Source organism: Hakea prostrata, chromosome 9 (genome assembly GCF_041222555.1).
Source record: "Hakea prostrata isolate BN-2017 chromosome 9, UWA_Hpros_2, whole genome shotgun sequence".
Lineage (NCBI taxonomy): Eukaryota > Viridiplantae > Streptophyta > Magnoliopsida > Proteales > Proteaceae > Hakea > Hakea prostrata.
This window is the reverse complement of record NC_142608.1, coordinates 64,001,347-64,026,585: the sequence shown is the minus strand read 5'-3', so window position 1 is coordinate 64,026,585 and position 25,239 is coordinate 64,001,347. Positions and strand designations below refer to the sequence as shown.

Below are 25,239 nucleotides of genomic sequence, written 5' to 3'. Positions count from 1 at the left end.
TTGTTAAAAAAAATATTAGTATATGTATGGGTAGGCCTGTAAACGGACCGGATTCGACTCGGATACACCAATATCCCGAATCCGAATCTGATTAGCAAATCCGTTATCCGAATCCGAATCCGAATTTGAATCCGGCAAAAATTTAGAGAAGGCATCCGAATTCGAATCCGAAACTTTATCTGATATCCGATAAAATATCCGATTATTGATTGCTAATTGTCACTTTTTTACATTTTTTATTATAAATTTCTAATTTCAGATTACCAAATCCGATTACCAGTATCCATATCCGATTATCATCTATTTCTTTTTTTTTAAATGTTAAATACTTTACTCTATCCAGATAAAAATTTATCCGGATATTATCCGATCCGATAAGCAATTATCCGAATCCGGTTGCTTAGCGAACGAATACAAAATATTTTCGGTAAGAAAATTTTCGGATACGGATACCCTTAAACGAATACGAATGCGAATTCGGAGGTGGATTTCGGCTATCCATTTACAGGTCTATATGGGACCCACAAGTAGTCAAAGTTTAGGATCTTCTAATTTTTCCAATTTTTCCATAGAATTTTTAGATAATTTTATTCTATTAGATCTTATTTATTTCCTTAATTAATTTTATTTCTTTTTCCTTTTCTTCCCCCACCAACCCGCATTTCCTTCTCCACTTATTCTCTCTCTCTCTCTCTCTCTCATTCACATTCTCAAACGATTTCTTTTTTCTTTCTTTTTTCTATTCTTTCTATCTATAATTTTCTTTCTTTATTTAATTTTTCTATTTTCTATAATTTGATTTAATTTTCTTTCTTTATTATTATTATTATTATTATTATTATTATTATTATTATTATTATTATTATTATTATTCTTTTCTCTTTCTTTATTTGTAATCCCTACACCAACTCCTACAAATACCCCTCTACTCTTAGACTTAGGTTACACTTTCTTTTCTCTTTAGTTTTTTAGGCCGTCTCTAGTTCTTTGAATTCTCTATGGGTTTCTAGTTTTTAGGTTCAATTTTTTTTATGTCATGCAATAGTTATTCAAGTTGTATGGTTTCTTTTATGCAAGTGTATTTTCTTTATTTCAATCCATATAATTTCAATTTCAATTTCGGTTTCAAGTTTTAAGTTTTAAGAGAATTCGTTTTTCTTTAGGTCTAGCAACTACAGATTTAGATCATTCTAGATCTGGTTATTAGGGAAGGGCAGGCCTGGCGCAGTGGTGGAGTCTCTCCATTGAGCGCTGGAGGTCGCGGGTTCGAATCAGCCTCTTTGCAAAGCAAGGGTAAGGCTGCCCCCACAGTGTGGGAGCTTCGGCACTGGGTACGCCCTTTAGATCTGGTTGTTAGGGTTGGTTAAGATTCGAATCGATTGATCAAGGTTTCTTTTTAGTTATTCAAAGATGCAAATAAGTAACTTTTGTCAGTAATCTTCTCTCCCCTCCCTCCTCCATTCCCACTTTTGTCTACCCCTCTATATTCTTAACTTAGGATTTACTTTCAGCATTTATTTACTCTTTCCCTTCCCCCCCCCCCCGTCCTTGTCAAATATGCATACAATCATGCCTCTCTTTGGTTAAGGTTCCCTTTTTATTTATTACTTTATTATTTTTTCCTGCTATTTTTACTTTATGAACATTCTTTCTTTTATATTCGTCCCCCCGATTAGTGGACTATAAGCTATAGCAAAGGGTCCACGATCAAAAGCATCTTAGTTGCACTTCCCTTCCCTCAATCCAGAGCTGACACTCAGACTACCTCCCCTTTCTTTATTTATTTTTCTATTGTGATCAATTTTTATTCTTATCTTTATTTATTTATACATTTTCTTCTATTAGATGATGAATGGTTGGGTTATGTCTCTCTTTTTTTTTCCCAAATCAATCATGTTAGATGCATGTCTTAGGACCGCTTATTTAAATCCGTTAATTTAGTTTAATTAATTAGTTAAAATTTTGAATATTCTCACTCTCGCGTTACCATTAAGAGGGTTAAGTTAAAGTGGTATATCTCCTTGCCATCAACCCGTTAGCTACACGATACCTTGTGCTTGCAGTTACTTTTATTTCACAAACACCTTCACAAAAGGGCTTAGTTGTATAGTATTCCCCTCTACTTTGTGTAAGTTGTGCATGTGTGAAATCTATGGACCAACTTAAGAGGGAGTGTTGTAATGTGGGTTTTTCAGCTATTTAGGTTTACTTGTAATCTTTTTTAGTTATAATGGCCTAACTGTAATTTCATTCTCTAATATAGATAGAATCATAAAACATGGTTGTACTCTCTAATTATGGAAGACACCTCACACCAAGCTCAGGCTTTGTATTCAGTACCTTGAGAAAAGCTAACTGGAGAGTAAGGTAAACGAACCAATTTAACAAGGATAAGGATGAGTAGTTGATATTGCTGCACATGAAATTTCAAAAGATCCAAATTCAATTGGAGAAGTGGGGGGTTTCCAAGAAACACTCGAGTCACCCCAATTATTTATGGGATTAAAATCTTTGAAATAAATAATAAGCATTGTGTAGATAATACATTCAAAATTACAAAGATGTCAAAGATAAGAACTTGTGAACTTTTGTATTCCTTTGGATATTTTCACATGGCAAACATGGGTGGCACATGTTATAGAGAATCCACCCCGAGATAACTGGTGAAATTTCATTTTCAAACAAAAATTAGAAGTATCTTAAAAATGAGGCCAGAAAACAGCAAATACGGGAGTGCCACTAGATTGCAAAAAACAGCAAATACAGGAGTGCCACTAGATTGCAAAAAACAGCAAATACGGGAGTGCCACTAGATTGCAACCTATGAAATGGCTTTTGATAATTTTATGGGAAAGCTTGACTTTTTAATGATATCTCCCAAAAGATTAACCAAATATTTCGAGGGTTTCCACAACAACTGATGTAGCCTTTTATGGATGGACTAAAAGCCAATTATAGGACCTTGTAACAAAATCAGTTCGATAAGGGCAAAATTAGGGTAACGGCTAGAACTTAAGATCAAGTGATTAAACAACTAGCACCAAGGTTCAGTCTAACTTTGGAAAGAATCAATTGGCCAGGTGATGCAACCCAATTCCAAGGTTAGAGTTTTGTGGTTGTTTCCCTAGAATTTTGGGTTAGCCCAAGATCAATCCACTTGAGACTAGCAAAATAATTAACAATTTAGGGATGGGTTGGATAAAATTGTTAGATATGGGTTTTGGATTAGTGTGGGTTGTTGATATGGAGAAAAAGATAAATTTTTGATCTCAGGAAGATGGACAAGTCAGGATCCACCAAATCTATACAAGTTGATTTGGGAAAATTAAGGTGTTAACAAATAAAGATGCGAGTGAACTTGGAACACCCAAACATACCCTAGGAGACCATGGAAGCCTACGGTTGGATATGGGAGGGTTTAGGGATGACTTGGGTAGGTTTATCGGGAATGTTGGAAGGGATTGGGTAAGATTTAGTTTGACAAAACTAAATGGGTTGATATGGGGAATAGTTAGGGCTCTTGGGAAGATTGGGCAATCTTTCTCTTTTCTTTCTCCTTCCTTTTTTTTCTTCGCTCTTTCTTATCTCTTTTCTTTCGTTTTCTTTTTTCTGTTTTTCAGACCTGCTGCAAGAGAGAAGGGGCAAAGGGGAGGGGGCCGAATGGAAGAAAAAGAGGGGGAGGGATGCCGCAGGGGTAGAGGAGTAGTGCTTCGTGGCTTTGATGGGTGGGCGAGGGTTCTTGGTGGCTGCAATGATGGGAAGAGTCCTAGGTGGTTACACAAGAAAGGGAAGGGATGGGGGATGGCTGCAAGTGAGAAAGGAGGAAGGGGATGGGGATGAGGGCTGTGGTACTTACTTGTGAAGGTCTGTTGAATTGATGCTGGAGATTGGAAGAAGAATGCTGGAAACTTGAAGAAGATCTCTCAAAACCCCAACCGTGGCCCTCCAAAGAAGGCCATGATCTTTTTCCCTCAATTCTCAGATTCTTTGTTTAATTCAAATTGTCTTTAGAATGCGGTTGGGTGGGATATAAATAGCCTTAGAATTGGAGGGAAAAGACTTGGACTCAAATAAGGACACCTATCTTGACTCAACTAGGGAAACCCTTATGGACTAGGATCCCCTTTACAACTCATTAAATAACGACCACAAATAAAAAGAAACCATCTTAGTTCCTCTTTCTTGATGAGCAATAGATTATAATTCTCCCCTCCACCCTCATTCTCCCCCTCTCCTCCTCTTCTTCTCTTATATATTCTATCCCCCTCATCAAGGGCTTTGGTTGATGAATTTATTCATTCATCCGAACAGAAGGGAGTGGGGAAAAAAGAAGAAGAAGAAGAAGAAGAAAAAAAGCCAGAAACCATCTTGGAAAATAAGAACTAATTATCCAAAAAGAATCTTAATTTTAAAATAGATTCCAATTGGGACTCCAACACCAACTAAGACTCTCAACTCCAACTCAATCAAACAAATAAAGCTAGATATGGACTCACCCCAAAAAAATTACTGGACTACACTAACCATCAAATAATTAGGCAAATGACCAAAATACCCCTGGTAGAGTTCAGCCAGCCTCCTAGTGCGTCGAGTGAACTTTGGTTTTGGCCCCTAGATGGTGGTTCAGATGGGGGTGGGCTTGCTTACATCACTGTGATTGAAGTCCTAAAAGTTGAGCTTCTCAGGAAACTTAGGGCCTGCTGAATTTTAGGGTCTCAAAGGAAAACTCAGGCTGAGATGGGAATGAAGTGTAGGGTCTGTAGAGAGGATGCTATCCTCAAAATACTTCTCTTTCTAATGGTTAGAATGGATGGAACTTGAGTTGCAGGCTCTTAGGGTTGACTAAATATAGGGTTCTAATGGTTGGACGTGGCTGTAACAGTGATCAAATGTAACCCATGATGGGGGATATCTAGGGATGAGACTAGGGCAAAACCGACAGGTAAGCTGGCTGGAATTTGGGTTTATTGGTAATGGTATATTGGGAAAATAAAAGGAGTTTAGTGGAGATCAATCATAACTAAAAAGGGGGAAGGAAGGGTAGGGCTTTGAGCTGGATAACTGTTGTTTTAGTCTTCCACTTGCAGTTGGTTGGCACAGCATACTCAAAAAGCTTGGAAACAGCAATAATACGAGCATAGATACGTATGGAAATTAAACAGCTAGACAGTCATTAATACTTTTACAAGAATCCAGCAGAATAAAATATGTATGGCAATGATACATATGTGTATAATTCAAGTATAATAATGGCTGCTCTATAAGCAATAATACAAACATATATAACAGATATTCACAGTCCGATCAATAAAATCATAGCATTTTCTATCCCCATTTTTTTCTTTTATCAAGGAGACACCTACGTATGTTCGTCATATAACTCATGTAATCCACAAAATAAAGTTCATGCCGTAATGTCTAAAATCATGAAAATCCGAAAGATAAAGTATAACAGAGGAGAGAACATCGTCCATCATACAATTCACGAAATTCACAAAATATTGGAGTTAAGTTCCTCTAAGGGAGACCCAAGAGAAGCCTCTGAAGTGTAAACCATTCTAAAGGACTTTCTTTGTGTTACACTCGACAGATTTTCGTTTCCATACTATGTAAACATTATCCTGATGGGAGTAAAGGACATAAAACAAACCAGATATTCAGTAAGTTCTCTGAAGGCGCTGGACCTGATTAAGTTCTTAAGAATCGATTTTATTTTTTCAGTTTGCAAAACCTAATCATCACGAGTATGAACCTGAAAGGAGCTTTAAACGGCAATAATACTAAACATAGTGCAATCACAGCTTAATAATTGTTTGAATCACATGAGGCATGTGAGAATTAACAGGAAGAAAACATAGCTGAAGATAGTAATAATCTTAACATTGAAGACTTAAAAGGGGAAAAACCGATAATTCCACGGACCTTGATGGCTCTGCTTCTCGCAATCTCACCACAAGGAGACGCTAGACGAAGAAGTTACAGAAGAGATGAACCGCTTCAACAAGTTGACTTTGATCGATTAAATCACCGGAGATAGAGAAGGTGAAGATGAGGGACCGCTTTCATATCTAGGGTTGAAGGATCGTTTGAGAGACGAGTAGTAGAATCAAAAACGCAGTCGAGTCAAAACAAAACAAAAAAAAAACGTAATTTTATTTTTTCTGTTAAAGCCTATTTGGTTAGATGAATCTAATGATTTCAAATAATATGAAATTTCTATTTCTTTTTTTTGGTACGAAATATTTCTATGAATTCATGGATAAAATTTTAATTATTTGGTTACTCTATCTAAGTTTGCAGAGTTTCATAGACTCCTCACGCGCAAATTTCATCCGATTTATACTTATGCTCAACAACGATTTAACTCATGTTTTTAGACCAAAAAAAAAAATGAACTTTTCACCATTCTTCCATCATGAAATTTTAAAATAAATATCTTTTTCTTCACCTATTTTATCCGTTATGTTAATTTTCTTTACTTTTTTTATTTTTTCTCCCCTTTTTTGTAATAATTCATACTTTAATCTTTTTTTATTTTTTTTTCTCTCTTTGCTTTTTTCAAATCTTTTATATGTTATTAAATGTAATTTCTTTTCTTTATTTATTTTTTATTGTAATCCATTAAAAATCTTGACATTTTTTTATTTCTTCCTCTTTTATAAGAATTCATGAAAAATTAAAATAAATCTTTTTATATGTGGGTCCCCTTGGTATAATATATTAAGTGTGAATCTCAACCAAACTAACATCGTTAGTTATCGTTAAGTGTATTCAAATTTCAAACTTTGAACGATTATTTAATACAATGTGTTATGACTAAGATGCCTTTTTAACTGTTCACAATGTATGTTATTTTAAACTATAAATTAATTAATTTTTTTTATAGATATATTAATTAATTAACCTTTTTTTGTCAATAGGCTTTAATTAATATGCTCTTACCATTAAATTTTTTTTTTCAACCCCAAAAAGTATCATGCATCGATGAAATTACTATAGGTTGTGTCAAGGTGACAAGAATTGTAATACACTAGTAGACAAATAAATGGCTACTGGATTAATTGTCCACAGAGCAAGACATCACATTAGCTACAAGAAATTCAAAACAAGCATAGACAGAGAAGGGATTCACATCCTCTGTAATTCCTTTCCCTACAATTCCCTGCAATTCCCTCATAGGATTGTGCCATGTGGAATTTTAGTAATCCAAAGGTTATCCAATTTAAACTAAATTTGAATTTTATTTAAACCCACCCATAAATTTGAATTTTATTTAAACTCTAGTTTGTTGGATAACCTTTGGATTACTAAAATTCCACGTGGCACAATCCTATGAGGGAATTACAGGGAATTGTAGGGAAAGGAATTACAGAGGATGTGAATCCGACAGAGAAGACCTATTCTACAATCAAATAGATTTCAACAAGTAAAATGACGAAGAACTAAATTTTTTTTTTTTTTTTTGGGTAAAGCACTGAATATTGTGCAGTAGGAAAGGAAAAAAAATAAAAGAGGTGGACTAACACAAACAATATCTACCATCTTAATGAATCCTTCAAGCCTAGAGTCATGATTGATGTTTTTTTCCCCTTTTTTTTTTTTTTTTTGGTTGAAGGAATCAGATGAAACATTTGCAATCCAGAGATTTCAAATCTCTGGATTCATGAATCTGAGAATTATACCCATTTGGTTGTAAAAATCTCTAGATTCATGAAATCTAGAGATTCACATTTTTACACTAAAAACGTGAATTTGTAGATTTAGGGTAAGGGGTGAAATCCAAAGATTTCAAAAAAGCTATACGTTTACACATTCACAAAAATCACGTCGATCAAATAGTTTTTTATGATGAATCCACAGATTTCATTCCACAACCAAACATCTAATTTTATAAATTATAACTCCATAGATTTGGAATCTATAGATTTGAAATTTTTAGATATTTGAAATCTCCAGACTCATGTAACCAAATAGGCCCTAATAGAACTACAAATACAATTTTGTGGCGAAAGGATTTTTGTTCCTAAATCTGTGCATTTAGGGCCTTTTCCTACAAGAGTTTATGCCCATAGTTGGATGTTGTGGTCCTGGAAATGTGTGATTGTGCATCTTTTAGCAGGTCTAAGATGGTAATAATTGAAACAATATATTGTGAGTGGTGCTTTGTTACGATCGGGCGAGGGAGTATTTGATCCAGTTGCTTGGCATTGTTTCAAATTGTGTTGATCTTTCTTTTTTCCTTAGACATTTGAGTCAATCCACGGGCCATTCCCTCTAGAGTTGCATTAGTTGTATCAACACCATCCACGGTTCCCCATTCTAGGAATGTAATTGTGCCTTTCTCGAGCAACCCATATCCAGCCGATGTTATCGTTAGAAATCCGACGTTCCCCAGCACAAATTAAAATTGAGTCGTTACTGTATTGATATGCAAGAAGAGACTTACAAACACACATTTGATGGTGATTCATGATGAATCCAACATCTTCCTCTGCTGTGTTAATTGGATATAGTTGCATATCAGAAGCCCATTTGTTTATAGACTCCATGGCCTCAAGAGGATTCGGAGTTTTATTATTAAAGACAGCTTTATTACGAAAAAGCCAAATAGTATAATATGTGAGAATAAACATTTTGAAGAACCACTTAAGCGTAGTTTTATCCAATCCAGCATGAAGAAAATTAAGGCAGAGTTGCAACATATTATTTTGGTGGATATGATCCACCCGAAGACCTAACAGTCCCGACGCCCAGAGCCTCCAACTCCATTCATATTCCATAAACACATGCCAAATCGTCTCCTCGCGTTCAGCACAAACAGGACAATAAGATTGGATCTTTGTCCATCAACCAATGATCGCCTTAACTGGAATTCCTGCATGCAAACACTGCTAGAAAGAAGAAAAAAAATTAAAATTTAGGGCGAATTGGTAACTTCCATAAAAAGATACCACCAATCTTTATTGGAATTACTGCACATAGCATTTTTTTTTATTAATAATTATAATGTAAACAAGCTTGGTGGAGAATCCACCATTCATAGAGAGTTTTGAAACCCAACAGTCTAGTTCTCTATTGAGAGAGATATTGTTGATAGCAAGTTGAGCTTGAGGAGAGAAAGAAGCCCTTATTTCATCTGTCATAAAGGGTCGTTGTTGAATTACTTTAGATAAACTAACAGCCCTTTGTTGAAAATGAGTATTAAGCTCACCAATGGTATGATCCTGTGTAGATTCCACCCAAGGGTCAAACTAGAAAGAAGTAGATTATTCATTCCCTACTTTCATAAACAACAAGCATGCAAGAGTTGGAATGATTTTTCTCAACCCGTTCCAAATAATTGATCATTTTTTTTAAGAAATTTTAGGATCAAAGATAGATGACTTTGGAAAGTATTTGGCTTTAAGGCATTTGGCCCACATAGACTCTGGCTCCTTAATCAGTCTCCAACCTTGTTTCAGGAGTAAAGTGTGGTTCACATCCTCAAGCTTTTTGAAACCTAAACCCCCATTTTATTTAGGCATACAATACTTATCCCAAGCTATAAGTGTGAGGTGTTTACCTGAATCAGTATGCCCAAGCCAAAACCTGTGACACAACCAATCCATTTTCCTACAAACTTCCTTAGAAAAAATAGAGTATTGCATATGATAAATAGGCAGAGCAGCTAGCACATATTGCGCAAGAACTTGTCTTCCAGCATAAGACAAAGAGCAGGCTTTCTAGCCGCTCAATTTTTTATGCATTTTGGTTAGGAGTTGCTACAAATCTTTTATTATAGATCTAGAAGGAAAGAAGTCAGTACCAAGGTAAAAAGCCTTTTTTTCCGGACTGTCTAATTCCCAAGATACCAGCAAGTTTATCTTTGGTATGCTGATTCACGTTATTGCTAAAGAATATTTCACTTTTCTCCAAGTTAATAACCCTGTCTGTAATGTTAGAGAATAGATCAAGAATAACTTAAAACACACATGCATCCTCCACACTAGCTCTACAAAACAAAAATGTATGATCAACAAAGAAAAGATGAGAGATCTCAGGAGCATTCCTAACAATCCTTAAGCCTTGAAAGGCATTGTCACTTTGAAATCTGGAAAGTAATCTTGATAAGATCTCCATAACAAGGAGGAAAAGGTATGGACTTAGAGGACACCCTAGTCCTCTATTACTAGAAAACTAAGAGAATGGAGACCCATTGTGATGCTGATCAATTATGCTTCTGGATCCGACTGAGCCTCCTCTCGTATCCGGGACGATGAGTCCTGCAAGAAAGGTTAGATGCGGGCCGGCTTGTGTGCCGGGCAACCGCCTCCGATGGCAAAGTCAGATGATGAACCGAATGAGGTCTCGTGCAAAAGCTACACAAGATTATGCTCAAAGTGTATTGGTTGCTTACCGGAGGGGTAGATCTATGCATTTATAGTGTGGGTGTTACCTTTTATGTATTTGGTAAGTTAGCCAGACAAGGGCTGATGTTTCTCCTCGGATCATGCTCCCTTGTCGTTGGTCCCTTTCAATCAGCTACTGAGTTGACCTTCTATAACAAGGATGATTGCTATATATGTGGCGTATGTTACACTTTTGGTCATGGATGATCAGCATCTTTCCCGATTAACTGGCATGTGGAGCCCCATCCGGGTCAGACCCGGTCGGGTAGAAATCTTCCGTATCATAAGCCCCCTATCCCGGACGTTGTTTACATCGTGTGGGATAGCAAGGAAGATTAAAAAAGGTGTAAATCTTTATGGAAGGCGCAAGTTGACCGGGGTGGATCTGATTCAAATTATTACCTTAAAAAAGGTGTAAGTCCTTATGGAAGGCGCAAGATGAATGGGATTGACCAGATTCAAATTATTACCTTAAAAAAGGTGTAAGTCCTTTAAAAAAAGGAATTATTGATCAAACGAGAATTAACCCGAGTGAATGGTATCTTTAAGAAAAGATGCAAGTTCCTTTAAAAAGGAGTAAATAATCAAACGGGAGTGAACCCGAGTGAGTGGTATCTTTAAGAAAAGATGCAAGTTCCTTTAAAAAGGAGTAATTAATCAAACGGGAGTGAACCCGAGTGAATGGTATCTTTAAGAAAAGATGCAAGTTCCTTTAAAAAGGAGTAAATTAATCAAACGGGAGTGAACCCGAGTGAATGGTATCTTTAAGAAAAGATGCAAGTTCCTTTAAAAAGGAGTAATTAATCAAACGGGAGTGAACCCGAGTGAATGGTATCTTTAAGAAAAGATGCAAGTTCCTTTAAAAAGGAGTAATTAATCAAACGGGAGTGAACCCGAGTGAATGGTATTTTTAAGAAAAGATGCAAGTTCCTTTAAAAAGGAGTAATTAATCAAACGGGAGTGAACCCGAGTGAATGGTATCTTTAAGAAAAGATGCAAGTTCCTTTTAAAAAGGAGTAATTAATCAAACGGGAGTGAACCCGAGTGAATGGTATCTTTAAGAAAAGATGCAAGTTCCTTTTAAAAAGGAGTAATTAATCAAACGGGAGTGAACCCGAGTGAATGGTTTCTTCTTCAGACTCTTCTCGGGAGAAGATCGGTTGGAGGGGGGAATCGTCTTTGCAGCCGCAGGAACTTGTGCTGGGGCTTTTTTGAGTACTCCCGAAGGAGGTTTGCTGGAAGGCACAGGTTTCCGTCTCCTTGCCTCGTCCATGTTCCCGAGCGCCATTGCCAGAAGATCATCCTCAGAGATATTTTGGCTCACTTAAAAAAGGTGCAAGTCCTTATGGAAGGCGCAAGATGAATGGGATTGACCCAATTCAAATTAGTACCTTAAAAAAGGTGTAAGATGACCGAGATTGTAGAAGGACCCACACAGGTTTCCAACCGATGTCTTTGATCATTGTAAATTCTCGATCCTCCCGATCGTTGTAAATTCTCGATCCTCTCGATCCTTGTAAATTCTCGATCCTCTCGATCATTGTAAATTCTCGATCCTTTCGATCATTGTAAATTCTCGATCATCTCGATCATTATAAATTCTTGATCATCTCGATCATTGTAAATTCTCGATCATCTCGATCATTATCACGAGCAACACGATCATTATCACGAGCAACATGATCATTCCCGATCATTGTAAATTCTCGATCATCTCGATCATTATCACGAGCAACACGATCATTATCACGAGCAACATGATCATTCCCTCGGGAGGATCCTGTTCCACTCGGGTTGAGTAGACTCCATCGTCTTGATGTGTTTGATCTTCGGGAATCTGATTCCTGCTAACATTTTCTATTCGGGAACGTCTATTATTTCCTCTTCGTCTTGGCATGACTTGAAGATTTTGTCGTTCCCACAGACGGCGCCAAACTGATGCGGATCAATTATGCTTCTGGATCCGACTGAGCCTCCTCTCGTATCCGGGACGATGAGTCCTGCAAGAAAGGTTAGATGCGGGCCGGCTTGTGTGCCGGGCAGCCGCCTCCGATGGCAAAGTTAGATGATGAACCGAATGAGGTCTCGTGCAAAAGCTACACAAGATTATGCTCAAAGTGTATTGGTTGCTTACCGGAGGGGTAGATCTATGCATTTATAGTGTGGGTGTTACCTTTTATGTATTTGGTAAGTTAGCCAGACAAGGGCTGATGTTTCTCCTCGGATCATGCTCCCTTGTCGTTGGTCCCTTTCAATCAGCTACTGAGTTGACCTTCTATAACAAGGATGATTGCTATATCTGTGGCGTATGTTACGCTTTTGGTCATGGATGATCAGCATCTTTCCCGATTAACTGGCATGTGGAGCCCCATCCGGGTCAGACCCGGTCGGGTAGAAATCTTCCGTATCACATTGATTTTGATGGAAAAAGTGGTCAATGAGATCAAAGTATTAACCAGATCACAACATTTGGGGATAAAGCCTAAACAACGCAAAATTTTCAAGAGAGAGCTCCATTCAACTCTACCATAGGCCTTAGACATGTCAAGTTTGAGGGCCATAAAGCCATGCTTACCCCTAGTATGTGACAGGAAATAAAATACTTCATGTGCCATCATAATGTTATCATGAATTTGCCTAGAAGGGACAAAGGCTCCTTATAAGGGAGAAATAAACTCACTCATCAAAGGTCTCATTCTACGGGCTAGAATTTTAGCGAGAATCTTATATGACATATTGCACAGACTAATGGGTCTAAAATTAGTCACTTTAGAGGGATCATCCTTTTTAGGGATAAAACAAAGCAATGTGTGATTAACACCAAAGGGTAAGGTGGCAGAACGGAAAAAATTATGTACAGATGTAACCGTTTCATTTTTAACAATTTCCCAAATTTTATGGAAGAAAACTGCTTGAAATCCATCAAAACCTGGAGCTTTAAAAACCCCAATAGAGAACACAACAGACTTAATTTCTTCCACATCAGGCACATCAGCAATACAATTAGAACTAAGCACAAAGGGAGAAGGCAAAAACAAATCACTAATGAGAGAGCTATCAACAGGCCTAGGAGAAGAGTATAATTTAAGCATGTAATCAACAAAACAATTGGCAATCAATGCAGGTTCAATTCAATTCTCATTCTTTTATTATTAATACGTGAGGAGAGGTGATAAAATCTAGTATTTCTATCACCACTCGCCACGTAGGATTTCCTAGCTTTTTGGAACCAAAACATTTATTAGGCATTGTAGATCCAACCTAGCCATGCCATTTTTTTGTTATATTCTAACCAGTTTGGGGCGGATGAAGATTCAATAGCCCAAAGTTCTGCTTCAATTCTTTCCGCGAGAGACTGAACACTCCCAAACTTCATGTTATTCCACTTTCTCATAAATCTAGCAAGGTCAGCAAGCTTTTGGTTAAGAGGCGCATTACCTAGACTTACCAAATTGTTGGAAAGATCCTGAAAGAAATATGGATGATCATGCCATGCAACTTGATAGTGAAATAAATTCCTGCCACTAATCAGAGAAGGGTTAGTATTAAGAAGAAGGGGAGAATGATCAGAGCCAACCGCTGCAAGTTTTGAAAGCTTTGGATTTGGAAAAAACTCTAGCATGGTAGGAGAAAAGAACACACGATCTAGTTTTTCCAGAGTTAAGAACGAAGGTTTTTTGTGGTTGGACCATGTGAACAATGGCCCAGTACCCACTAATTCCACCAAAGAAAAGGAGTTAATTAGGTTAATTAGGTTTTGGCGAAAAGGGAGTGCAGGTGATGGCCAAAAAATCCTCCACACTTATTCGATGCAAACTTGACTTCATTGAAGTCACTGCAAAGAAAGAAAGAGTCAGAAATTGCTTGAATCGATTGTGTGAGAATTGCCAACAGGTAATTCGATCTGAATATTGTGGTGGGGCGTAGATGAAAACAACCACAAAAGAAAGATACGATGAATGGAATTGTATGCCCACAAAATTTGAAGAAGAGAATAAGACATTGAATTGAATAGTTGTGCGAGCAAGAACCCAAAGCCCTCCTTGAAAACCCCGCACACCCCCACTAGGAATTTCAAAAATAGAGGAGAATTGATGGAACTGTTTCCCAAAATTTGGCATTATATCCAAGTAAGATTTACATTTGGTTTCACATAGAAACGGAACATCATGATTAAACTTGCTACAAAGTTTTCCTAAACACTGAATGGAGAATTTGCCATTGATGCCCTGTATATTCCAAGAGAGGATCATCATCTTTACTTTAAACGAAAAGGTAGAAAGCCAGTAGATATTGCACCAATTCTTCTTCAAACTCCGCTTCCACTTCAGACAAAAAGTGATACTACAAAAGCGTTTACAACAGTAAATATGCTAACTGGATTCTAAATAAAAACCAGGAATTAGTTTTGATATTGTTGAATGGAAACAGGGAGCACCTGATAAAGCACAGACATAATATCAATTGCCAAAAACTAATTAGCAAAGAAATGCATGATTCAAGAAAAAAGGCCACAATATTTGCTAAAACCAGCAAAAGTCCAAGAGAATAAAGAATAACAAATCGTAGAGATGTAGAGGATTGAAAGCAAGAAATGAAAGGCAGGGTTCACCTGGTTTTCCATCAGATGTTGATTTGTTGTCGGGTTCTGGAACAAGGCTGCCAAAAAATTGTTCAGGAAAGTATTTCCTACCCTGTTGATGTTGATGTGAGGGATCTAGATCCGATATGCTGTAAGATAAAGTTGCTGACTTTAACAGATATTAATTCTATTGTTGTAAACGTCAACCACTAACACCTGTGAGGAGTATCTGCCATTAATTTCTCACACAGGTGAGAACAGATCAAACAGATGAAAACCTCCTATGCCAATTGTACAAATAATTGTTGGCTTAATTGGATTTCCATCAAGTTCTACTCTTGCCATTGCAACCATTCTAAAATCTATATGACGCTTATACTCTTCTATTATCTGTAAAAAATGAAAAACACAGACTGGCGAAACAAAAGAGGAAAACAGGAAGAAGAAGAAAGAAAAAAAGAAGAGAAAAAGGAAAGGTAATGGACGACAATCTTCCATATAATAATTGCAAACATAGAGGTTGAGGAAGAGTAAGGGTTGAAGAGGACGAGGAGTCATTTCTCTCCTCTCTTTTTTCCCCTTTTTTTCTTCTTTCACGTTAGACGTTTAAATCAAACAATACAGGGGTATCTTGGAGTTTTAACAATAAAATTAATTAGAGGTGATTTGGATTTAATTGAGGGTAACTTAGGGTTTAAGCTAAAACATGTTTTTAGCAAGGGTAGTTTGGGGTTTTTTGATAAATATTTAATGGTAAAAGTTGAATTTAATTTAAAAGGTTAACGAAACGGGAGGTATTTGACATATTTGTCAGACAATAAGGAAGATAAGTGATATTATCCAACTAAGAAGAGGTCTAAATGCTATTCGGTCAACTAAGAGGGGATGTAAATGATATTTACCAAAATTATAAATAAAAAACTTCTTATACAAGGGGGGAAAGAAAAAAGATAAAAATACACAATTGCATATAATAGATTCTTATAGGAAAAAGGAAAAAAAAAAAGAACAAGAGAGAGAAAGAGGAAAATTGATGGAAAAAAAATAAATTTATCAACTAAAGGGACAAAATAGAGTGTAGTTTGGTCATTTTGAAATATCAAGGAAGAATGAGAGATAAAAACTCTTTTTTTTGTTGGAAAATCAAAGATAAGACTTTTGAGAAGACAACAACAATAAATCAAGAGAAAATAGGGGGAGATGTAGAAATTATTCCAAAAAAGAATAAGAGCCTTTTTATTTTATGAAGACCCAAAAAAGGAAATATATTGTTTGGTTTAAATCCACAAGTACACCTTACCCTTGAATAGGCTCACTAGTCGTGCAAAGTTTCCAAGGTGAAGTATACGGGTCACCTCCAAGCAGAGCCACCAACCCGCTAATCCAGGATGCCCGTATTGGGGACGAGAAACTGACAGTGCCGGTGCCTTTGCTTGCACTGGTCACCATGCCAGTGAACACCAGGGAGTTGTTTGTGTAAATTTAAAAAAATTAGTTGAGATTTTGTAAAATAAAAAAAATATATTTACACTTACATTTCCGCACTTTCATTCACAGCCGTTGGATTCATATCCGCACATGTGGCTCGATCGTAGTAGCCGTTGCTGCAAATAAAAATCTGTTTACAAATAAGTCCTTATATTATATTCTCTAGTGTCATACTAAAGGTATTAAAAGAATTGTTGAAAACGAAAAAGGGTGGAGATTGGCATCAAACTCTAGATAAAGAAAACTTCTTGGACCCCTTAGCTAAATAATTAGCTAACACATTACTAAATGTAACGAAACTCTAAAGGAATAAAGATTGTCTCAAACTTAAGAATTTCCAAAACTAAGCCATTACTAATCTAGTCCAACAAGTGAACTTGCCCATTTAGGGCCAAAACCGCAGCTTTGCTATTTGGAAAAAGTGACCGCCCAATCTAACTAAGCATCCTTTGCCAATAACACTAAATTCTGAATTGCCTCAACCTCAACAGACAGGGTTGAAGAACCTATACAAAATTGTGCCTCAGTGACCACAAATCCTCCACCTAGATCCCACATAAGACAACCCCGACCTCTAGCTTTAGATGATGAGTCCCAAGATCCGTCCAAAAATACTCCAAAATGGTTGTCCAAATGTTCTTGCTAGGTTATGGAGTGCTCGAGCATATCATCTGAAGGAACTGAGGTGTTCACCCTTTGTTGATGTTGTAATTCACCTAAGCATTCAGATAAAACAAACATTGACTTAGTGAAGGAAGGACACCTGTAAAAATGAAAGAGTTTATATCCTTCCAAATGATCCAGCATAGGGTACTTCAAATGGAGTGTACAAAGTCTAGATTATTAGAAGTCTTGAACCTATTATCAATGAAAGTCATCCAGTCCTCAAGTGAGACTCCAGCAAAATCATTAATAAATGGAGTATACAAAATCAAGATTACCGGAAATCTTCAACCTGTTATCAATGAAAGTCATCCAGTCATCAAACGAGACACAGCAAAATCATTAATATCAAATTTCAATAGAGAAGCTCTCCAACAATTTTTTGCATGTTCACAATAAAAAATGATATATGAAAATTTGATTTTACATGAGACGTGCACAAAAAACACATGGGAGTAAATGAAGCATTTTTGTCAAACAAGTTTTCATTGGTAGGGAGGGCATCATGGCCTACCTTCCACAACAAACTCCTTACCTTTGGAAGGGTATCAGTCTTCCACAATTTAGCCCAACACGAAGTAGCCGAAAAGGAAATGTTCAATTGTTGTACATTTCAAAGAATAAGCTCATTCTCCAAAGAGGGGTGTGGGGGAAGGAGGATAGATAGAAGAATATGGACCAAGGGAAGATCTAGGGATCCAAGGGTCCAAAAATATCCTAGTAGACAATCCATTACCCATTTTCCTTAAAAGACCCATCTTTAACACAACCCTCCCCATCATCGAACTCTTCCCCTCCCCCCCCCCCAAAGGAAACTCCTTGGGGTACGTAGGCATCGAGAAAGATTGATTGTTAACGTATTTGGCCCACATTGTTTTAGTGCATAAAGAGTTGTGTTGTGTCAGCAATCTCCACCCTGGCTTTGCTAAAAGAGCTTGATTAAAATTATGCAAATCTCAAAATCCCATGCCTCCCAACTTTTATGGTAAACAAAGGATTTCCTACTTAACCTAATGAATGCCCTTCCCAGTCCCATTCTTCCACAACTTTAAGTCTCTAATAAGTTTTGTCAGCCTATTACTCAACTCCATGGGGAGGAGGAAATTATACATTACGAAAGTGGGGAGGGCTGCCTTTATTTGAACTTCTTTTCCTGCAGATTAATCAAACCATTAGCATAGGTTTATTGTTACCCACATGAGATTAATAGGTAACACCTTTCAATTATCATGAATACCAAAACTAACCTTGAGCATGGTGAAATTTCAATTTCACCTCGACTAGCCAGGCAATCAATCCAAAGAATATCAGCTAATATTTTGGAGGGTATGATAAGATACCTACGTTTTAGAGTAGAACAGGCGTGACTTTCCAACAGCTTGATACAAGTATGGTGCAGCAAGGAAGAGGTTCTTGATCCATTGCCCAAACCAAAGCATATATGCCCACTAAGTTTAACCTCATCCTTATCCTCATATTAGTATTAACTATCTAGGGAGTAACTACTTCCCCTTTGAATCCCAACCCCCTCTTTATGGCCAAAAGAAAAGAATTCCAACCCTCTTGACTTCGTTTTGTAGGATGGAATTCTACTCACCCGATGGTACAAAAACATGGTAGCCGTAGAAGCAGGTGCTCTATGTATTTGTGAGGCTTGACTAATAAAGCTTTTCTTCTTTCATAAAAATAAAAAATAAAAAAAATTCTAAAGAACATTCTGTAGCTCGGGGCCTCGGGCGTGTGAACCAGGCTCCCAATGCCTGTTTTAAACCAAACAAAGAATGGGCTACCAAGAGCCATTGCTTATCAACAGCAACCGGACTTGACTAAAAGTTCAACAGTAAGGAAAGTGGTCACTTGCTCAGACATTCTAGTAAATAGAAGATCCATAAATTGCCATATACAAGTTCATAGTAACCACATGGAACGAAAAAATCTTCTTGTTCCGGAATGCATCAGTTCATTGAAAAATCCAGATCTCTCTAATAATAACCACCGAGAAAATTCATCGACACGCTAACTTAGAATGTACTTTCACGTGAATACATGTTCAACACCCTATCGATAACCTCCCCTTCTTTTTCCTTTTTGGTAAACCATTAAGGACTGGGGGTGTTCCACTGACCAAACAGAGAATGAAAGGCTGCGATATTCAACGCTCTTTACTCTTCACAAAGTTACGACTCTAAGCATACTTGTTCAGCACGATTCAAGTCTAGTGGTTGGACAAGTATAGGACCTGCTTTCAACATCTAATTACCATGATTCCCTCCAAATATATTACACCAATTCAGTGTATCGACAACCCATCCATGATTTCATATGGCTTTGAAACTATCCATCAGGAAATTCTTAACCCGAAATTTTCCTTTGACTTCTCCATCATTTTAGGGAGGATGCCTTGGCTTGTATAAGCTCTTCTCAATAAATTTATTTCACATCCAAAAAAAAAAGATTCATATAGCTGGTGATGGTATCAAATCACGAGCATAGCTGTTGATCTCAGGGTGAATGCTGTTATGAACTTATGATTAATGTCAGAGATGAGTAATAGAGCTAATGATGTTACCATATTCCATCAATCAATAACATAATTTGGAGCAACAGCTAAAATTCTCTCATTTCTAAAGGATGAGGATCCCCTTGGCTCTTCACCCTCTGCAGTAGCTTGTCTACCATCATCTACAACTATCAGATGGCCTTCCCTCCGTATCAAGCTCTGGCATTACAGATTTGGTTAGAAGATTAAACCCAAGGTGCAGATTTCTTTCATCTGGATTAAAAGAACACATAAAATTGCTTTCAGTAAGGTTTTGTTTAGCCTACCTCTATAATAGCTTTAATTTTAGCTACCTCACTCTTCACCTCCTCCATACAACTGTAGTTGTTCTTCTCATTTTGTTGACTCACATACCACTGAATCAAATCTTTCTGCCTCATACCCACCAATCCAGTCCCTGCAAATTGTCAAGGAACTCATCAGAAGCTCACAGCAATATATCAGTCAAATTCAGGGATAAAAACAAGGGTTTAGGTTTCACTTTGTCACTCAACCGAAGATGAAAGGTTGAATTGAACCTACAGTGAGTAAAATTTACATAGACAGATCTCATTAAGACTCATTAAACAATTCACAAGAACTTAAGCCATGTTCTGTCTTACCATCTTGTGCTACAGACTCTTCGTGTTGTCTAAGCCGCATAACAAGAGCTTGGGTAACCCTTTGAAAGTATTCATCACTAATAACAAGTTTCTTTCCCTGACGACTTCCCGTGCCTCTGCCATTTTCTGTACAATCATCTTCCAGTTATTATGAGTACATTTTCTCCCCCCACCCCCCCCCCCCCCCAAAAAAAAAGAAAAAAAAAAGGGAGAAGAATAAATAGAATATGTATAGGAACATATATGTCACCCAGATCAGCCAAGAGTTCACCTCCATTTCCAGATTGTGCAGTTGTACTTGGCTGAGCACCATCTTGTCGAGGACCTTCATTATCAACATCATGGCCTTCACCACCATCACCTCCATCATGAATTTCATCTTGAAAATCAGAAAGATCAATCTCACTTGACTCAACACTGCATGGAGTTGAAATAATTCCATTAAAGCAATTAAAGAAAGGACATAGTTATTGTATCTTATGGTCGCTTAATGTATTTTACAGTCACTTGCCTTATTATGGATGTCTTTAGCAACCTAACTGCCACATTAACATGCCGTGGTTCCACCTGTAAATAAGAAAGAAAACTCAGATCTAACTAGGAGGTGTTGAAATACAGGGAAAGCTTTAGTTCATGGGATTTAGCATGCCTGAGTTTCCAAGTGACTTCGAGCAATTGCTTCTGACAGCCTCACCAAAGCCTCCAGTTGCCGAACTGTCATGCGATAAGCAACTCTACTTCCTGGAACTATATCACCTCTACGAAGAGAAACATAGTTATCCACTAGCACTTTCCTGGCTTCTGAGCTCAACTGTGTGATTTAATACTACTGTCAAAATCTTGGTTACAGGAGGTCGGTACAAGAAAGAGTAGCAGGGAAGTATCTGAGTTTGTAATTCTGCTGAATGGAGGACTAAACAGACCTTTGGCTTAAGAGTCTTTGCATAAGCAATATAACGCTTCAGTTGAGCAGTAGTGAATGCAGGAGCAAGTGCATCTTCATGCTTTTGATGAACTCTTACAATGTGGTGGGCAATGTGGTAATCTGTTTGATCGTCTGGCTCATCAATCATAACATATACCAAATCAAACCTTGAAAGGATAGCAGGAGGGAGGGCCACATTGTACTGAAAAGAGAAAGAGATAATGATTACTTAATGTTTGAAAAACTCAAGTTCATGGTCAAAAAATTGTCTCATGTCTCAACAACAAACTTCAGAAAAACCTAAAATTTCTAGTTCCACACAAAATATAAACTTTCTGAGGATTTCCAGGGAAGTGTGTTTATCTGCTGAAGAGGCCACTCACCTTGAGAGGTTTTGATTTATCATATCGCCCACCAGTAGGGTTGGCAGCAGCTAAAATTGATGTTCGAGCATTCAGGGTTGCCTGTATTCCTGCTTTTGTGATGCTTATAGTCTGCTGTTCCATGGCTTCATGAATAGCAACCTGCAAGTTAGACCGAATTTTAGTTTTGAATAAATGTTTATAGAATGAGGATGTGTGAGAAATTTTGAGAGTTCGTGAGCATGTTACCTGGTCCCTGATTTCCATCTTATCGAATTCATCAATGCAACATATGCCATTATCAGCAAGCATTAGAGCACCAGCCTGAGAACAGTTTTTGAAGCACATCAAACCATTTAATCAAAAAGACTACTCTGAAACACAGTTTTTGAAGCACATCAAACCATTTAATCAAAAAGACTACTCTGAAACACACAAAGAATTAAGGATAAGTGTTAATGTTGGAAGAGAACTAAATAGAAAAAGCATAGTGCCTCAATACAGAATTCTCCAGTTTCCGGTTCCTTAGCCACGGTTGCTGTTAAACCTGCAGCAGAGGAGGATTTTCCAGATGTGTAGACAGATCTTGGAACAATACTTGAAGTATACCTGCAAGTGAAATATTTGCACTGCAAGATGAACAAGCTAATTGATGAAAACTATCAAAAAAACATAATATTAATATTTGTAGGTGCATATGGCATACTTGAGGAACTGAGACTTTGCACAGCTTGGGTCCCCGACAATGCACACATTGATGTCCCCCCTCAGGTTGATACCCTCATGGGTGACCTTGTGGACACCACCCAAGAGCATTAGCAGGATAGCACGTTTGATTTCTTGGTGACCAAAAACAGTCGGAGCAATACTGTTAACAAGCTTATTGAAGAAATCAGGAGTGTTCCTCATCCTTTGGATTTCATTCAACTCATCTGCCTGGAAATAGGAAATTCAGCGAGCAGAAAACCGAATAAGGTGAAGAATATAAATACTGTTGAAGAAAAAAAACCGCCTGACTTTCAAACAAAGCACATGTTTCAGAAACTTAAAGCATCAAAGTGATGCATGTGGAAACGGTTGTCTACTTGTCTATGACCAATCTTTCCGAGCCATAGGCTCATAGCTAATATATCAGAAAGTGCCCAACTTCCATAGAGTCTTCAAATAAAATTGAATACTGAAATGGGAGAAGCAATAACCCAAGCATCAGTTGGTCAGGCTGGTCAGGAAACCCTAAATCAGTCTAAATTTGATGGATGTGCAACAGTATAGCCGACATACAAATGACAACTCTGGAAAAATATGCATTTATCTGGTGTTAAGAAAGGGCCAAATATAGAACATCTTTTTTTGGGGGAGGGGGGGGGTAATGAAAGTAGAATATTATTGATGGTGATGTATTAAGAAACACATGCAATGAAAAAGAGGCTTGAATATGCATGGATGGATGGAGGGGGTAATGAAAATAGAATATTATTGATGGTGATATATTAAGAAACACATGCAATGAAAAAGAGACTTGCTCCAATATGCATGGATGGACTCACCGTGAACTGCAGGTTATCATCATCCCCCATATCCTTCTTTCTGTTCCTAATGTCGCTGTCCCTTCTACCATCAGAAATCTGATCAGGTTCATAGAATTAGTTTTAGATCATGGTCAACACCAAAACCAGTATCACAAATGGAACAACTGAACAAGCGTGAGAAGTATTTTTGCACAAACCTGTACTGAATTGGCAATGAAGGCCATGCGATAGGAGAGATCCCGCACCCCTAAAGCCCTGAGACCCCTAACACCTTCCTGGCCAGCAGCAGAATTGTGGCGCTGGGAAGCTTCTCGTCGACATTCTGATCTTTCCCCTGGTGATGCTAATGCCAAAACATCTGGTACTACCACAACAGAACCTGTAAAGATTACCCTGTAGAAGCCCGAAACAGATAAATCAAATTATCACTCAAGTCAGGGCCACAGTAAAGGACGAATATTTACAAGTATCAACTATCAAAACAAAATTCATGTGCAATACCGACTTGAAAAAGCAAAGCAAACCAAAGGTCTTACGTGTCGCCAGCTCTGGCCTGCTCCACGATTTCATGACGAAGGATGACATCCATAGATCGAGGAAGGGAGCCTGGTGGTATCTCTTTGGTGGTTTCCTGCATCCGAACCCTCTGCCAATCCGCAAATTTGCTATCTTGACGAAGCAAAGCCCATTTCATTCGATTAAGACAGTGTGCGTTGGTACAGACAATCGGCTGCGAACCAAAATAACTCTTAGTGTCATAGTCACACAAAATTGTGTTTAGACTTCAGAAAGAAAAAATGAAAAATTAACAGCCAAAGTCACACCTCAGAATATTTAAACTGCTGTTCGACATTCTTTATTACGCTGCCACATTCCAGGCACTTGAAAGTCCCTTGTAGAAGCTCCGGTCTCACCTCACTCGTACGAGTGACCACCCCCGTCACTGAAACTAATTTTCCGATATCAGAGGTCCCCAAATCCCTCAATCTGCAACAACAACAAGCACCATACCATTTAACTGGAACTCCAAAACGAAACCCACAAAACTTTCCCTCACACCGCTATCCACCCAAAAATAAATGAAATGAATAGAGAAAGTAAAACGTCACTGTGTTCTCTCCCATTTTCTCCCTTCTTACCTCTTAAGAAGAGGAATGTTGTAGAAGGCTACATTAATGTCTTTGTTGGGGTTGTCATCAGCTATTAAGGTCGGCTTCTGCACCATGACAAACCTTTTGCAAGCATTCTTCAGGTACGGTTCGAATCTACACTTGAGTTCGTTAGTTCTGATTAAGAAACTGGAAACAGCCACACACACAACCCAAAAAAAAAAAAAAGAGGGGAGGCGAATGATTTTCTAATTATAGTCCTACCTTAGATACTCATCCGATATGGCCTTCTGAAGGACATTGTTGAACCGCATTACGTGAGAAAAATCAATGAACATTGTAGTCGATTCCTTCAATTTCATCTCTTCGATCTCCGATTCATAAAATGGCTCAGCCGAAGTGGGATCTAGCTTAAAACTGTTGTGAAGTAACAGATCGGTGAACCACGCAGAAGAAATAAATTATTTTTAAATACGTACGTACTAATTACACAGGCAAAGGGAGGAAGATCGAACACCTCTTGAGGAACTCAAAGAAAATGTTCTCTACACGAACAGCTTTTTCGTCAACGAAAAACCCACCATAAGAATCCATTTTCCTCTCTTCTGTAGTTCTCCCTTCCCTTCAGCGGTCGGAAACAGACAACTATGACTCTTCGTCCGGATATCGACCGTGACGTCGGCGATTGAGTTTTTGGGTGTATAGGGAGCGAGACGAGGGTTAAAAACGATATCAGAAAGAAAGAAAAAAAAAAGAGAGAGAAGGGGGGAGAAAAATAAGCGCGGGAACGAATAGCTTCCCGCCAAAACGCGAACAGCAGGTTAGGAAGGGTTTTGATCTAATATTCTTATCCGACGGCCACTTCATATCCTACAGCACATCGAAACTTCCAATTTTTTTTTTTTTCTTTATTCGATAAATTTTCGGTTTCCCCCAAAGTTTTTTTTTTTTTAAACAAAACGATACTACACTAGCCTAGACAGTAGATCTTCCCTAAGAAACTCCTTCAGTTCTAAAAAAGGGTCTTGAAT

The 25,239-nt window shown here is 37.7% G+C and overlaps 2 protein-coding genes across 3 annotated transcripts in view; both read right to left on the bottom strand.

Annotated features, from left to right (window-relative positions):
* The window catches only part of LOC149006084 (26S proteasome regulatory subunit S10B homolog B-like), a 43,662-nt gene extending 37,378 nt beyond the window's left edge, over positions 1–6,284 (bottom strand). For both annotated transcript variants that reach the window (XM_089168076.1, XM_089168075.1), the window contains exon 1: positions 5,923–6,284. The gene's annotated coding sequence lies outside the window, so the exon portion shown is untranslated. The remainder of the gene's footprint in view (positions 1–5,922) is intronic.
* A 12,710-nt stretch (positions 6,285–18,994) lies between these two features.
* Positions 18,995–24,931, bottom strand: MCM6 (minichromosome maintenance (MCM2/3/5) family protein). Its single transcript, XM_089169374.1, has 18 exons — positions 24,726–24,931; positions 24,473–24,625; positions 24,239–24,364; positions 23,924–24,086; positions 23,636–23,829; positions 23,297–23,492; positions 23,118–23,195; positions 22,277–22,506; positions 22,065–22,179; positions 21,820–21,894; positions 21,592–21,732; positions 21,207–21,410; positions 20,933–21,094; positions 20,795–20,850; positions 20,555–20,700; positions 20,284–20,409; positions 19,948–20,078; positions 18,995–19,840 (listed from the first exon to the last, which is right to left on the bottom strand). Exons 1-18 carry the CDS (start codon positions 24,800–24,802, stop codon positions 19,700–19,702), a joined length of 2,514 nt encoding a protein of 837 aa, XP_089025500.1. The 5' UTR covers positions 24,803–24,931; the 3' UTR covers positions 18,995–19,699.
* Positions 24,932–25,239: the final 308 nt, after the last annotated feature.

Excerpts from the sequence above, each read along its gene's own strand:
- MCM6 (XM_089169374.1), bottom strand. The coding sequence starts at position 24,802 with ATGGATTCTTATGGTGGGTTTTTCGTTGACGAAAAAGCTGTTCGTGTA. Across the intron at positions 23,196-23,296 it reads TCATTGCCAATTCAGTACAG|ATTTCTGATGGTAGAAGGGA; the intron begins GTTTGTGCAAAA and ends GAACCTGATCAG. Across the intron at positions 21,095-21,206 it reads CAAAGACTCTTAAGCCAAAG|TTGAGCTCAGAAGCCAGGAA; the intron begins GTCTGTTTAGTC and ends TAAATCACACAG.